This window comes from Thermobia domestica, chromosome 17 (assembly GCF_964235325.1).
Source record: "Thermobia domestica chromosome 17, izTheDome1.hap1.1, whole genome shotgun sequence".
Classification (NCBI taxonomy): Eukaryota; Metazoa; Arthropoda; class Insecta; order Zygentoma; family Lepismatidae; genus Thermobia; species Thermobia domestica.
The window spans coordinates 70,548,360-70,563,144 of record NC_137470.1 but is presented as its reverse complement, the minus strand read 5'-3'; the positions used below and the strand labels follow the sequence as shown (position 1 = coordinate 70,563,144).

The following is a 14,785-nucleotide window of genomic DNA, read 5'->3' as shown; positions in this document are numbered from 1 at the left end:
ACAATTTTATTTTCTTTTCACAATAATGGTTAAGGCAAACACAAAATAAGAGTTCGGAGAACATAGTGTTCTAGAACCTTGTAAGTACATTGAAGCTTGTTAGTTTGGGCACTCACCTAACTTGGTCCCATTTTTCTGAAAGCTGGATTTTCCTGTAAAAACTGCATTACTTGCTGCTCTGTAAGTTATATGATGACCAGTTCAAGCTGAACATTGAACTGTGTATGTGATTAATGATGTTTTCATTTCTTGGAAAGTTGAGTTTCCAAAACATCCTCTGGAATTGTGTTCGAAAAGGCCACTGAATCTTACGCTAATGTTAATAGTATTTGTAGAAAGCAGGGAGAATGAATAAAATAGTTCATTAGTCTACGTCTAGTGTCCAATCACACAACAAGTGTTATTATTTATTGACTTTTTGTCTCTGTTGTCGGCAAGTGTATTAAAATGTACACCTATTCTTAATGAAGATTTGTGAATAAATCCCTGCTATTCCTGAATTAAGCTATGAATTTTCTTACCAGGGAACTGTACGAATGGGGCACTCGAGTTGCCGGACGAGGTACATCACATGTGAAAGAGGGTGTAAAAAGACGTTCATATGCAAAATTGTAGCGGCTGAGGGCAACATGGACGAGCGTGAGAGGCGGAAGAAGTGGAGCCTACAGTGGGACTTAATAACACAGAAATATGCAGAATCATACGTTTCGCTCCCGAATGGTGAAAGAAATGCATGTAAAATGTATAGGAAATGGAACATGAGAAGAGGTGCTATATTGTGGGGGATATGGACATCATGAGCGCCATCTTGAATGTAGCCATCTTGAATTTGAATTCAAAATGTTAAATGAAAAGTGGGGCATGTGGCATATCAATTAAGACTGAAATTTTACCAGAAATTCATTGGTGTGAAAACTGCTATTGTAACTGTCTTGTGAATTAGAAAAAACGAGCAGGTAAGAAAGAGCACAGAGATGGGTAAACAAATGTCACATACCCATGAAATAAACCTTAAGAATAAAAAATCCAAAGGCAATTAGGTTGAGGCTGACGACAGTTTCTGATTCGTATGTATTGTTTGTTGCATTACAAGCCTATCATGATGGAATTATGTCACGCAAAATTACGCACTCCGTGTCCAAATCTGCCAAAAGTGAGCAAGAATTACAGAGAACTGCAGACGTGTTTGTCGAGGAAACAAAGGCTATAATCGTGGAAGAAAACCTCAATTTAGGCCAAGTGGTTAACACAGATCAAAGTCGATTTGATAAGGAACTGCATTCAGGCAGAACACTGGCAACTAAAGGTGTCAAACGGGTGTATTCTAGCATTGGATCACCGACAGCAGTTACGCACTCTAATATGGTAATGCCGATTATAGCGATGGATGGTAAACTGTTATCATCATTATTTCTAATATCTGCTGAACCTACAGGTAAATTCCCCGCGAATATGCGAGACACTCTTTCGAATATCAAGGCATTTGCTCGAAAAACTGCAAATATGAGCAAGAATGATCTGAAGTTATTCCTCCAAGATGTATTTTGGCTAACTGTGACGGAAAATCGCCTTTTGCTGCTTGTTGATTCGTGGTCTTGTAACAAAGATGCGCAATTGATACATTCTACTGTTCCAGATAATGTTGTCCTTCACAAACAACTCATACCCCCCCAAATGCACTGGACTTATTCAACCTCTGGACGTTGGATTCTTTCGCACTTACAAGCAGTATGTGCGATTTATCACTGACTCCGCATTGAACATTGATGGGTTTCATATCTGGCATCGAGACAAGTTCATCCGTCTCCAAGCTTTCACTCATTTTCAATTTCGTGCTTCCCGGTTCATTAATTTCATTAAGTATGCCTTCTACGTAGCTGGATATCTTGAAGAAATCCGGAAAAATTCCAAACTCCAATGACTTTTGTTTTCATTCTGACATAGCAGCAGATTGTCAGGAAGATCGGTGTACTAATCCCAGCTTCGTCAGGTGTGCACACTGCGAAAATGTCTTTTGCTTGCAGCACATTTTTATCGATACCCTCCACATCAACTGTGTTTCATAGACTGGTACGGTATCTTTTTGCGCCCATATTTACTTGTAATTGCCTATGTTATGATTCATGTTATTGTATTTGAAACGACTCACGGTGTAATGAAACGTGTTTTAGGAAAGTACGTATATTGTTCACACACAGACAGCAATCTTTATCCCCTGCAACATTCCCAGTGGATTGCATGTGAACACACTTTTTGTACTCTTCTTATAGAGGTGCATCCAGTAACTACATTCTGCGAATTGTTTAGATAATATGGTTTTCCACACGATCACTGTCATACGCGTACAGTATATCTCTTTGTCTGTATTTCTTTGCTGGACAATTGACTTGTACCTTAACAGGACTCAAATGAAACATTGGTTATGTTGCCTGTCCATATATCCCCTCCAGACGTTGTTGCATGTTCGTATTTCTCAACTCACAATAAAGAAACTATAAAATTATTCACACCAATGCATTTCTGGTAAAATTTCAGTCTTAATTGATATACCACATGCCCCACTTTTCATTTAACATTTTGAATTCAAATTCAAGATGGCTACATTCAAGATGGCGCTCATGATGTCCATATTCCCCACAATATAGCACCTCTTCTCATGTTCCATTTCCTATACATTTTACATGCATTTCTTTCACCATTCGAGAGCGAAACGTGTGATTCTGCATATTTCTGTGTTATTAAGTTCCACTGTAGGCCCCACTTCTTCCGCCTCTCACGCTCGTCCATGTTGCCCTCAGCCGCTACAATTTCGCATATGAACATATTTTTACACCCTCTTTCACATGTGATGTACCTCGTCCGGCAACTCGAGTGCCCCATTCGTACAGTTCCCTGGTTAGTCTCTTCTTGCTTTTGGTTCAACTATGATTTTTTCTCTGAAAGTTGCACTTAATTATTAAAAATAGACGAGTAGATTAATGTAGCAAAGTGCCTACCTGCCTGTATTGTCCTTGGTGATAAGGATAAAGAAATAATGTACCTTAGTATTATTGGGGCTATTAGCATGTTAATCTAAAAATAATAATGATATTGTGCATATGATAAGAGTTACATAACGTGTTACATGTAGAATTTTTATTTGACAAAATACGCTTGTACTTTATACATCCATTTTCGAACGGAAAATAATGGAACAGTTATTAAAACTATATAATCATGTATTTTAAAGAACTATTCCATTATTTTTCATTTGAAAATGAAAAAAAAAGAAAATCAGACCAAAGGCTATAGCACAGTACAGTATAGTACAGTATTTTTAAATAACCTTTGATCTGATTTGTTACAGTGATCTAAATGCACATAGTTCTCTGTGAGTTAGTCACCTGTCTAGGTTAGCTAGTTTTGACTGTGGCCAACATAGACAGATTTTACTGTACTGAAGTGAAGTAGTAAGATTTTCTAGGAACCTCCTTTCAGCTAAGAAACACACCATACAATTTGTGTAGTCATAATGATTAGACTTCCCTCAACACTTGTGGATGTTTAGAACACTTTTCCATGTAATGATAAATACATTATTACTTTGTACGTTCCTTTAATATATAATTTTAGGATATATTAGCGCATTCCAGTCACAGATCCACGTAGTAGTAGTAGCAAAGAAGTAGCCAACAGCGAAATTGTAAGATGTTCCAAGATGTATTTTGTTGCTAAGAAGCACGTCATACATATTTTGTGTCGTAATAATAGCACGAATGTTATCTGAGAAATTTCTGCTTGTTGTTTGTGGAATACTTCGTTAATTATAACCTTCAGAATTGTTCTTTCTGTATCTATTTTAAAGCCCCTGCTAATTAATAAATGTGTATGACGTCATTTTAGAAATGTTATGATATTTTAAGAACTCTTAAAACTTCAAATGATGGAAATCATATCTATTAAATCAAAGTATGTCAACATATTTTACTTAGGAGCACTGGTTAAACAAGTTGCATTTTTTCTTTTTTTTTCTTTTTTTTTTTTTTTTTTTTAACGAACGAATGAATAATAGATAGAATTTGCACTACCTTCGTGATTTTATCAAATATCTTGACATGAATTTATCGTGTAGTATGTTACGAAATTTAGTGTTACAATATATACAACTTTCCAGGTGATCTGGTACCACGACGATAGACCTGTCAAAGAATCGTCCGACTTCCAACTTCTGTTCCAGGGAGATAGATGCTCTCTTATTATTCAGGAGGCATATCTAGAAGATGCTGGGCGCTATAAAGTCATTGCTATCAACTCTGCTGGCGAAGCATCTAGTCAATGTACTTTGACAGTTCAATGTAAGTTTTTTTTTATTATTATTATTATTATTTATTCATGGCTTCCAGTGGTTGTTTCTGGAAATGATTATGTAATGCAGGAGTTCCGCATGTACTTCCTTTCGTTGCTTAGAATTTTTCTCTTTGTAAAGGCAGAGTAGTCAGAAAATTCTTTGTATAGTTAGACCTATCGAATGTATACATGTATTTTTTAATTATTTTTTTACGTTTATTATCAGATACGATAGTGATGAATGATGGCATTCACCAGCTTAATAAATAAATTTTAAAAATAACTGTAATGAACGTGTTTCGTTTCATAGGTATAAGCTGACGAAAGTATAAAAGTTATATTTGAAGCGTGCTAGCTTTGCAATTATGCAACCTAACCCAAGCATTTCGAAAACTTACAAAGAAGCGAACACAGTGTCTAAATATTCATCTGTATTAGCCCCGCGGTACCTACCTAACGAATTTTATAAGAAATCTCCGATACTTATCATATTTTTTAAAATTCGTTGCGGAGGCATTACTAAAGATGTGAAAGACATCATTGTTTGTGTGGATGAAGATGATTGTTTTCATAATCAAAAGTGCGGATATGCAAGCTTGCCACATAACAAACGTTAAAATAAAACTCTATTCCTTTAGTACCAACATTAATTTCTTGAATCACACAAAACATAAAATTCATTAAGTAAACGGTATAAACACTGATACTAGATTCTTGCTAGAATAATGTGATTTTTTAAAATTAATTCTGATTTCTGTAACATATTCTTATGAATAAAATCAGAAACCATGCTGCGAAATGTGTATAGGTGAAATAAATAAATCAATGGATGAAAGGACACGCTACATTAGTTACTATGTTGTTGTTATAATTAGCAGTAATATTAGTATTACTATTATTACTTTATTATTATGGAAAATCAAAAATTTGGAAAATCGAAAGTCAGCAATCCGATTGGTTATTATCTTGCCAACAAAATTAGCTTATGAACAATGGTTAATGTTATGCTATTATTTTAAAAAATCTTATTATTAAAAACAGAAAAAAATTGAACATAGTTACGTTTTCTTTAAATATCTTCTTTTAGAGAATATCACTGTTCTCTTTCTTAGTTGTATGATAGGTTTTGTAAGTGATAAATTAAACTGAGATTTCCCTTCAATATTTCACAAGAGTTACTTATTTCTAATTCATTGCATCTAATATTTTAACCTAGAAATTTCATTTAAGGCAGAAGCAGAACATTTATAATTGGGCATAGTGAATTGATTCATTTTTGAATTTCTTGTGATAAATAATTTTTACTCTCAGGAAATTCAGAGAACTCAAATTCACTGAAAATTTTGTAAGGGAATAGAACATTCTTGTCGCAGGATTGTCACATCAGTAAGTCTTAAATCAATGTTGGAAACTGGAAGTACAGTATCAGTTATTGCACTGACAAGCGGAAATGTAATATTGAATTTAGTTGATTGATTAGGGTCAATAGGGACGTCAACATCGAAGCTATTTTTTCACCGTCACGTACTGAACCTACTGAACTTTCGTATATAAAGTAGAATATCTGTCTAAATCAATGTAATCAATCTAAATGAATTATTGCTGTATAAGTGGGAAAATGATAAGCAAGAAGGGATCAAAGTATTTCGAGAATATTATTGCATATGGCGCTTCTTTTCATACAAGTATTTTCGTGTAATCAAATCTTGGTATTCTAACCTCCGTTAATGTTATTTTTTACCTTTCTGGAATTATTAACAAAAATATCAGGTAGAAGCGAGCGTTAGCGAAGCTTCTACTATTCGACTCGATTTGGCATTCGTGTGTTGTCTGTCTGTTCTACGATAACTCTCATAAAACTTATTCGATTTTGATTAAACTTGATACTTGTCTTCCTTCCACTAGCAGAAATAACCCTATTGTTTGAGGTTGCAAACCATCAAGTACAACAGAGGGAAAAGGGGGCAAAATCCACGCCATGTAGCACCTTTACACATGTTAATGCAAGACAATTATTCAATCCAAACCACGCAAGAACTTTTCGATTACAAAGAACCTGAAAGTATATTCTTTCCATTGCATTGAAAGTATTCCCACAGCTTAGGGTTAAAATCTACCAAGAATGAAAGTGTGAACTCACCCCGCTCAATTTCAAAAATATGCAGTCGAGGGACGTCATCCCTCATACATGACGGGCTAACATGGCCATAGTTGCCGAAAGCCCAAAAATCTAAATCCTAAATCCTTTTTCACCGTACATTTTCTTTGCAGCTTCCAAATCATCCGCCTCTAGGGAGTTAAAATCAGAAAAGAATAAAATACTGGATTTAGCCTCCTAGCCTACCCCCCTCCTTCCCTATTTCTTTTAAAGTTAAGCGATACATTTTCTAAAATTCATTCCGTTTAGATACAGCATAATGCACACTTTCATTAATTTTTTTCCGTAATCGCCAGTGCTTGGAATGAAAATCGTTATGAATCTTGTTCACTTCAACCATAGATTGGTGGGCAGCATGGAAGTTCTACAACTTTTCTTTCCCTTGGGAGAGCTGTTTTATACTTTGATAAGGCCTATTCTCCGTGACTGCATCTAGATGTTCTATCGTTATGAATAAGCAGTGAATTTAGTCTTCTCATGTAGGATGGATTATTCTTTCACAATAAATAAATAAATAAATAAATAAATAAATAAATAAATAAATAAATAATAAAAAAAACGTGCCATAATAATTTTCGTTACAATTTTACGATTTCAGTGTAATATATTGTACATTTTCTTTAAGGCTTTACAATCATTCACTCTGCATGGAATTAAAACAAGTAAAAAAAAATAAAGTAGTGGTAACACTAAAAGTAGTCCTCTACAGCTTTACGGATGATCCGTCACTTGCCCCTGTTGACACCAGTCTTGATACTCCTTCCGTACAGCTGTTTCCAAAAATCTCACTAGTGCAGCCGTTCATAGTTAATAAATAAACAACTGTTTATAAATAGAAGTAATTCACTAAATGTTATTTATTGTTTGAGACTTTCTAAAACAATAGCTCTTTTTAATGTTTACTACTTTGTTTTAGGTCTTGGTCCAACGGAAATAGAGAAATCTGCTACAAGAGAAGAAGTTACGCCTGTAACCCAAGAAGCTGGAACGGCACCTAAGTTTAGCAAGTTGTTGACAGATGTTCTAGTATCTGAAGGCGAGAAAGTGGTATTGGAATGTGTTGTTACTGGTGACCCAAAACCTACAGTTAAATGGTTCCTAAATAACCAAGAATTGGCTTCTTCAGAAAGAATACAAGTAAGTGTATATAACAGGATGTGTTTAAAACAGGATCTTCTCCAATTTATTCTCTCATTACTATATCTATGGAGCAAGAAGAGCGAAAGAGAAAGAGAAAAGTGGCTGTCAGTAATATCGACCAAGGACAAACTCAAAGAAAACACCAAAGTATTAGTCTTTGGGATTCGAGTATGAACATCTGAATTGTGACGCGGACACATTGTGCCTATTAAATGAGAAAAGATCAATTTATTAAGTTATCTTACATCTTGTTAATTACCTTCACTTTTGTAACATTTCTCCATTGTTTTTCCGCGCAACCAGATAACTTTCTTCACTTTTCTCTGTACATTTCGTAGTAATTCTTTATCAAGTTTCCGTACTTGCCATATTTCTACCATTTTTGCCGCATTTTTATTTCAGATTATGAACTTTGTTGTCTTTTACGTTCTACTCTGCACGTATCATATAAGTTCTTTCCACTATATTTTAGTTTGGTTGATTAATCTGACCATGTTAAAATTGAGCTGCATTCTTTCTTTGAATTTCTCGAGTACTGGAGACTTAATCCTGAAACCCTTATCCTCAAAATTCAGCTTCTTGAATTTTCTTCATTTACCTTTTCAACTGTTTGCAAAATCAGAACAATCTAACTTTCCTTCTAAATCAAATGAACGCATACACAGCTGATTTGCTTATGTGTGAAATATACACTCTCATTTACTTTTCTTTTTCCTTTTCGTATTTCTTTTCCATTCCTGTCGAGGGGGACAAGAGGTCCTCGAAATATTAGAACTACTTTTCCATGTGTAAATAATGTTAGATTGATAAAGGTAAGGATCCATTATTCTCAGTTTGCAAACAATCAACGATTCTAACCAATACTTCGCAAACAAGTTTCCAGAAGCATGTTTCCCTGTAGCGACATAGCTTTACCAGTCTACAAGAAACTGTTGAAACTTCTGCATTCATTTCTTATAGCAATGAATAGAAATATGTAGATATACGAGGGTAAGTCAAAAATTATCCGCAATATAGCTATAACTTTTCTTACATTGTTGATACTGTCCTCTGTCCTCGTTTATTTTATTGGTAAGTTGTTGTGGTCATGCTGTGAAAGTTTGATCCTGATTCCTCCATTTGTCTTGCTTTTGTTGCAGATAGATCATGGCCGCTCCATTAGAAAGTTTGCATAAAAGAGGAACAACGAGCAGTGATCCGGTTTTGTGCTCGGAAGGTGTATCAGGAACCATGACTAATTTCCAGACGATGTGCCACTTCATCAATAGTCATTCGCCTCTCTAAGACAACCATGTCACGTGCACGCTCAATGTTGTCATCATTTGTGGTCGTAGATGGTGATCCGGCTCCTTCCTCTTGCTTAACACTTGTGCGACCATTTTTGAATTTTTTAATCCATTCGTAGACACTCCATTGCGGCAAGACACTGTTCCCGTATTGTCCTGAAAGTCTTTGGTGGAATGCGGCCCCTGAAACATCTTCCGATTACTAAAACGGATCACTGCTTGTTGTTCCTCTTTGGTGCAAACTTTAATGGAGCGGCCATGATCTGTCTGCAACAAAAGGAAGACAAATGGAGGAATTAGGATCCAACTTTAATAGCATCACTACAACAGCATAAAAATAAAATAAATGAGAACACAGTCAGTAAGAACAACATAGGAAAAGTTATAGTTACATTGCGGATAATTTTTGACTTACCTCGTGTATAAAAGCATGCATGCATGCATATATATATATATATATATATATATATATATATATATATATATATATATATATATATATATATATAATGGTATTATAGAATACTACATGCTATTGAGCATGGCTTTACATTTTTTCATGATATTGTCGTTCTAGTTTATCCAAGACCCAAACAACACTGTAACCTTGACAATTCCTGAGGCGTTGCCAGAAGATAAGGGTGTGTACACAGTGAAGGCAACAAATTCTTTGGGAGAAGCAAAATGTTTCGCTAACCTTATTGTCAAATCAGTACAAACACCGGAAGTAAAACGTAAAACGTTCGAGGAAAAAGCAGCACCAACATTCACAGAACAATTGGAAGATAAAGTTGTATTTTCCAGAGAGCCTGCAAAGTTCGAGTGTGTAGTTACTGGAAAGCCAGTACCTAAGGTGAGTAACGACAAGAAAGTGTATTTTGATTGCTTACATAAAGCTATTTAACTTAATTATTTTATTCTGCTAATTAATGTTTTTGAAATACGTAGTATGCTGAATGCTCTACTTTTATTTGTTTTTGTTCAACGCATGAATAAGAATAGAGATTTCACTAAGAAGTGGGTGGCCAGAATTTTAGAACCCATTTTGCATTTGTTTTCGTCATAACTAATGTCTATTTACCATACTTTTTATATAACAGTAAAATTATTAGTAAGATTATTTTTGTAAGTAATTATTCTGTAATTTTTCTCTTCTTTCTTACTCCTATGAAAACATAGAGATGGATAAACGTTCAGCTGAATACGAATAGGAGGAAATTTATTTTTTATATCCATTGGACAGCAGTGTGCAGTTGAGTGGATGACAATAGAGAACAATGTTTTAATTCACCAAAAATAAATATTCCCTTATTGGTGTAACCATATATATATACCGGGTGTAACAGCTCGTTGTTTACAACACTTGGGAGGTAGGTTTTAGACATTAAAACAAGGAAAAGTGTCTATGTAACACAAAGTCGAATACCGCCTCTATCCGGAGTTAACGGCATCCAAAAATGTGAAGAAATGAACGTCCACTTGGAATTGTGGCAGAACGACAAGTCACAGAACTGCGGCGACAGGCGGCTCACAAAGAAACAGTACGCAGACAATCCAAAAGTGCAGTAATCGGTTGTGTACACCAAGGATGTTATAAAATAGCATCCTTGGTGTACACTGAGGGCGCAAGGGATTCCCCAAAGGAAGAGAGGGATTCCCAACAATTGTCTGTAGGATACATGGGCCAAAATAGGCGAAATGTACGGTTTGGATGCAATACGTACGGCATGCTGTGATAGACGTTGATAGCGTAAGCTGATTCAAGATGACGGACGAAACATGATGTGTGGGGTTGCATACTCACACGAAGGAAGAAAAAAAATGAAATGAAATCTTTGAGTTTTACGTCCCACGGTTACGCCGGTTAGGCTAAAGTAGACGGTGATTATGAGAGATGAGTGAAATGGTGGAATGAAGAAAGTGGGAGGAAACGGGAGAACCCCGAGAAAACCCACGAGCACGGTGTTTGTCCACCACAAAGTTCACTTGGCGGGGCCTGGGATCGAACCCGGGACCCCAAGCACCAGAGGTGAACGCCACGAAGGAAGAAGTATGTGCGTACATCGAGCATGTAATTAACCACATTCGCGGTGATGGCATTACAAATATTGCACACTAAGGTATGCTGATTGAAATAGCAAGAATATTATCAGTTGAGTAAAAACATTTTCCCAGTCGGTACGGCGGCGACATTTTCGCCGATCCCAAGAGGTTCATCCAATATATGGCTCAAGTAGCACTCTTATTGGCCACGTACCGATGACGTCACAAAGTTTCAAGTTAAATCTTTTACTATGCTTTCGTTTCCTTTCGTCCCCTATATTTCCCAGTGGATTATGAAACAAATCCTTTCTTGAAAGCATTCGTAGCAGAATGGAAATACGCTGATGGAATAGGCCGATTTAAACATTAAGAGTTTCGTCTAAAGATAATTAAAATAATAATAATAATAATAAAGTCCTGCAGTTCATGCATTCGAAGGAGAATTATTTTATAACAGATGTTATTCTTAATAACAGATGTGTCTTTATTCATAAGGGTTTCTCGATGCAATTATATCATCAAGTGCGTAAAATGCACGCCAATCTGTGTTGGTGAACTGTACAAGCTAGTTTTGAATCAAATCTGCACAAGGGCAGGGCGAAGCAGGAAGCACAAGCGGGAGATTATAAAGTTAAGTGATAATGTTTAAAGCAGTAGTTCCCAACCGTGGTTACCTGGCGCCTCCTTAAACCCTGTATACTTCTTGCTAACCTCCCTCCCCCTCGCTCATTGGCCATATGTGCTTTTTTGTCTGACACATCTATAATTTCAGATTCAGCATTAAAATCTCAAATCTTCAATAATAATAATAATAATAATAATAATAATAATAATAATAATAATAATAATAATAATAATAATAATAATAATAATAATAATAATAATAATGCAGTAATAACCATATTTTGATATTTAGTTCCCTCGTGGCTATATTATTAGCATAGATGTCTTTGTCGCGGGAGAGCTGAGTTTGATTCCCGGCGAGAACTTATGTAGTTAGGATTTTACGTTAAGCTGCGGCTTCGCGTCTCATATAGCTTTGCTGCAGAACGGGACTCCAAACCTCAAACCACTCACCATGTTTTCATCCGTTTATATTTATTAAGTGTTTAATTACTTAAATATCTCGAATGGGAGTCTAAGAAAGACAAGATATCAAACACGCAACATTGTTAAGTTTATTGATAATTTTATAGTTTATTTCTGTCGTTAGCTTGTGACCCCTCGCTAGTTCTCCAAGTCCCCTCCAGGAGGTTGGCCCTTAGGAACCACTGGTTTAAAGTTTAGGGCGATGTAGAGTTGACCCTAGTATATTCGTTCTAAAGAAAAACAGGGTTAAATTTACACTGTCTGGAACTATCTCGTAGCTATATCGTTAACGCACCTGTCTCCGCATTGGAGATCCGGATTCAATTCCCGGCGTAATCTCATGTGGTTTGGATTCCACGTGAAACAATAAGTTCATGTCTCATTATAACCTTGGTTTTGAAAGGGACGCTAAACTCCAACGAAATGTAATGCAATTTACATTGTATGCTCAAGTTGGTGGGCATTTCTCGTGAAATTGAACCTAGCATGGCTTATCTATAACGACACTACAACGCTATTTGCCGCAAAATACTTGTAAATCAGATCTGCTTTTGGATGCAAATCAAGACGAACTGGAGCTTGTAATGTAAAGTTAATTTGAGAACCATTTTTATACATGGTAAAGTAACAAGGCCAAAAACTTTTTAGTTTTGCATCATCAAGTCAGTGGAACCCAAGTTATATATGTAAATCTGAAATCAAAAGAAGGTGTTGCATTACAAAATGCACGATTTCTGCAAAAGCCAGTGTATTCATTGTGAGCACAATTAGCTAATATGTGATCTAATAAAAATGTTAAAATTGTAGACTCTAACAACATTCGTGTGTAGTGGGTATTTTAAAACTTTTATTTGGACTGAGACTTATTTAAGTATAATATATTTGTACTGCATAAAAAGTGAACATAAATCAAAATGCAATGTATTTCACAAATAATAATATTGATAATCTCCTCTCTCTGTTTTTAAATGCGCGCACACACACACCAAACAGAGAAATGAAAGCAACAAGCATAGTAACAAATTGAACTTGGATCTTTGTGTCGTCATCGGTACGTGGTCAATAAGAGTGCTACTTCAGCCATGTATTGAATGAACCTCTTGGGATCGGCGAAAATGCACTCCGGCGTTTGGTATCTTCCGGCAGTCACTCTGACCAGGGTTTTGCAGTGTTTCAATCACGAGGCAATGTCAGGACAACACCTTTCCTGCATGGCTGTCCCCTTTCCAACCTCGGCATCGTCAAGTTGCTGCAATGTCATAAAGAGCGTTTAAATAAATGAGAGCGACCTACCGTCACCTTTCATAGCCAGTTCGTGGGTAAATATGGGGACATATGCATGATGTCAGGTAACTTCATCAGGTATAAGACGTACATGCTGGAAGGAACACTATCATTTTCAATGTACGAGTTATACATACGTTGGGAAGGAAGGGGGGGGGGGCGATAGGCGACTGAGTGGTACCAACCCACATACGAGCATCGAACAGAAAAAAACAAAGAACAGTGCTTTGTTTCCCATTTGTCTCAAGCACACCAAAGGCAAAGAAGGTTTGTAGGTAATCCGCTAGAGGTCTTAACAAGCTAGTTTTGTGGGACGCTTGCAGTGCTTCGCTTTCCAGGCAGTGTTTATACGGTAGACTGCAAGTTACATCAAATTACGTTCCTGAGTTAAAGTGGACAGTTGTGGAACGTGTGATTTGAAAGAATACAGCAACTGGAAGATACTTCTGCTGTTAAACTGAGGTAGTTATTTGTATGTGATACCACGTTGTGGCCAGGATGGCACATTTCTCAATATCCGAGCTGGCTGATATGCACTCCTTTTATAGGGAGGCAAGGGGTAATAGCCGAGAGACGAGACAGTTGTAAAGTGATAGGTTCCCTAATCGACAAATACCGTCGTACGTCTTTTTCCAACGGCTCGATATTCGTCTTCGAGAAACAGGATCTCTGAGACCCCAAATGGATATTGGACGAATCCGAGATGTGCGAACTGTTAGGTTTGAAGAAGAAGTTGTTGCGGCAATTCAGGCCCGTCCCCAATCCAGCACACGTGGTATAGCCCAGACACTACACGCGAGTCATATGAGTGTGTAGTGCGTTCTCCATGACGAAGCTAGGCACCCATTCAAGTTGAAGAAAGTATATGAGCTATTGTCAGAAGACTTTCCCCGCCGTGTGGACTTTTACTAATGGTACTTACGTCATTCTGAACTTTCCAACTGTGATTTTGCGGACCGACGAAGCAGTATTTACCAAGACGGCTGTGTTCAACAGTCGTGTGTGGGATGTGGAAAATCGGTGTACACAACTGATTATTGGGTGGTGTTGTTTGCCACGACTCGATTTTCGTGTTGCTTGCCACGATTTTACTACACTATTTACATTCCGATCTTATCATATCTCATTATCGTGAAAATTCACACACACACCTGGAGTAAAAGGAAGGGATACCAGGCACCTCTGTTTTTGATCCTCTGGAACAAGTGGTTCTAGAATCACTGCTATTTCTTCTTTACATGTATGATCTACCTTTCTTTCTGTCTTTACCATCAACAAACATTCTTCTCTTTGCTGATGATGGTAAAATTTTCCAAAAACTCTCTACCATAGATGATGCTCTATGACTTCAACAAATTCTTATTACACTTACTAACTGGTGTGCGACTTGAAATTTAAAACTAAACCCTCAAAAATGTTGTACTCTTAGGTTTTTTTTTTCGAAGAAAAATAAAATTTA

At 36.4% G+C, this 14,785-nt stretch overlaps 1 protein-coding gene across 6 annotated transcripts in view; it reads left to right on the top strand.

Annotated features, from left to right (window-relative positions):
* The window catches only part of zormin (spectrin and immunoglobulin domain-containing protein zormin), a 799,654-nt gene that overhangs the window by 694,964 nt on the left and 89,905 nt on the right, over positions 1-14,785 (top strand). For all 6 annotated transcript variants that reach the window (XM_081744925.1, XM_081744924.1, XM_081744928.1 and 3 more), the window contains 3 exons: positions 4,154-4,334; positions 7,401-7,621; positions 9,488-9,763. In XM_081744925.1, coding sequence (XP_081601051.1) covers positions 4,154-4,334; positions 7,401-7,621; positions 9,488-9,763 — 678 coding nt within the window. The remainder of the gene's footprint in view (positions 1-4,153; positions 4,335-7,400; positions 7,622-9,487; positions 9,764-14,785) is intronic.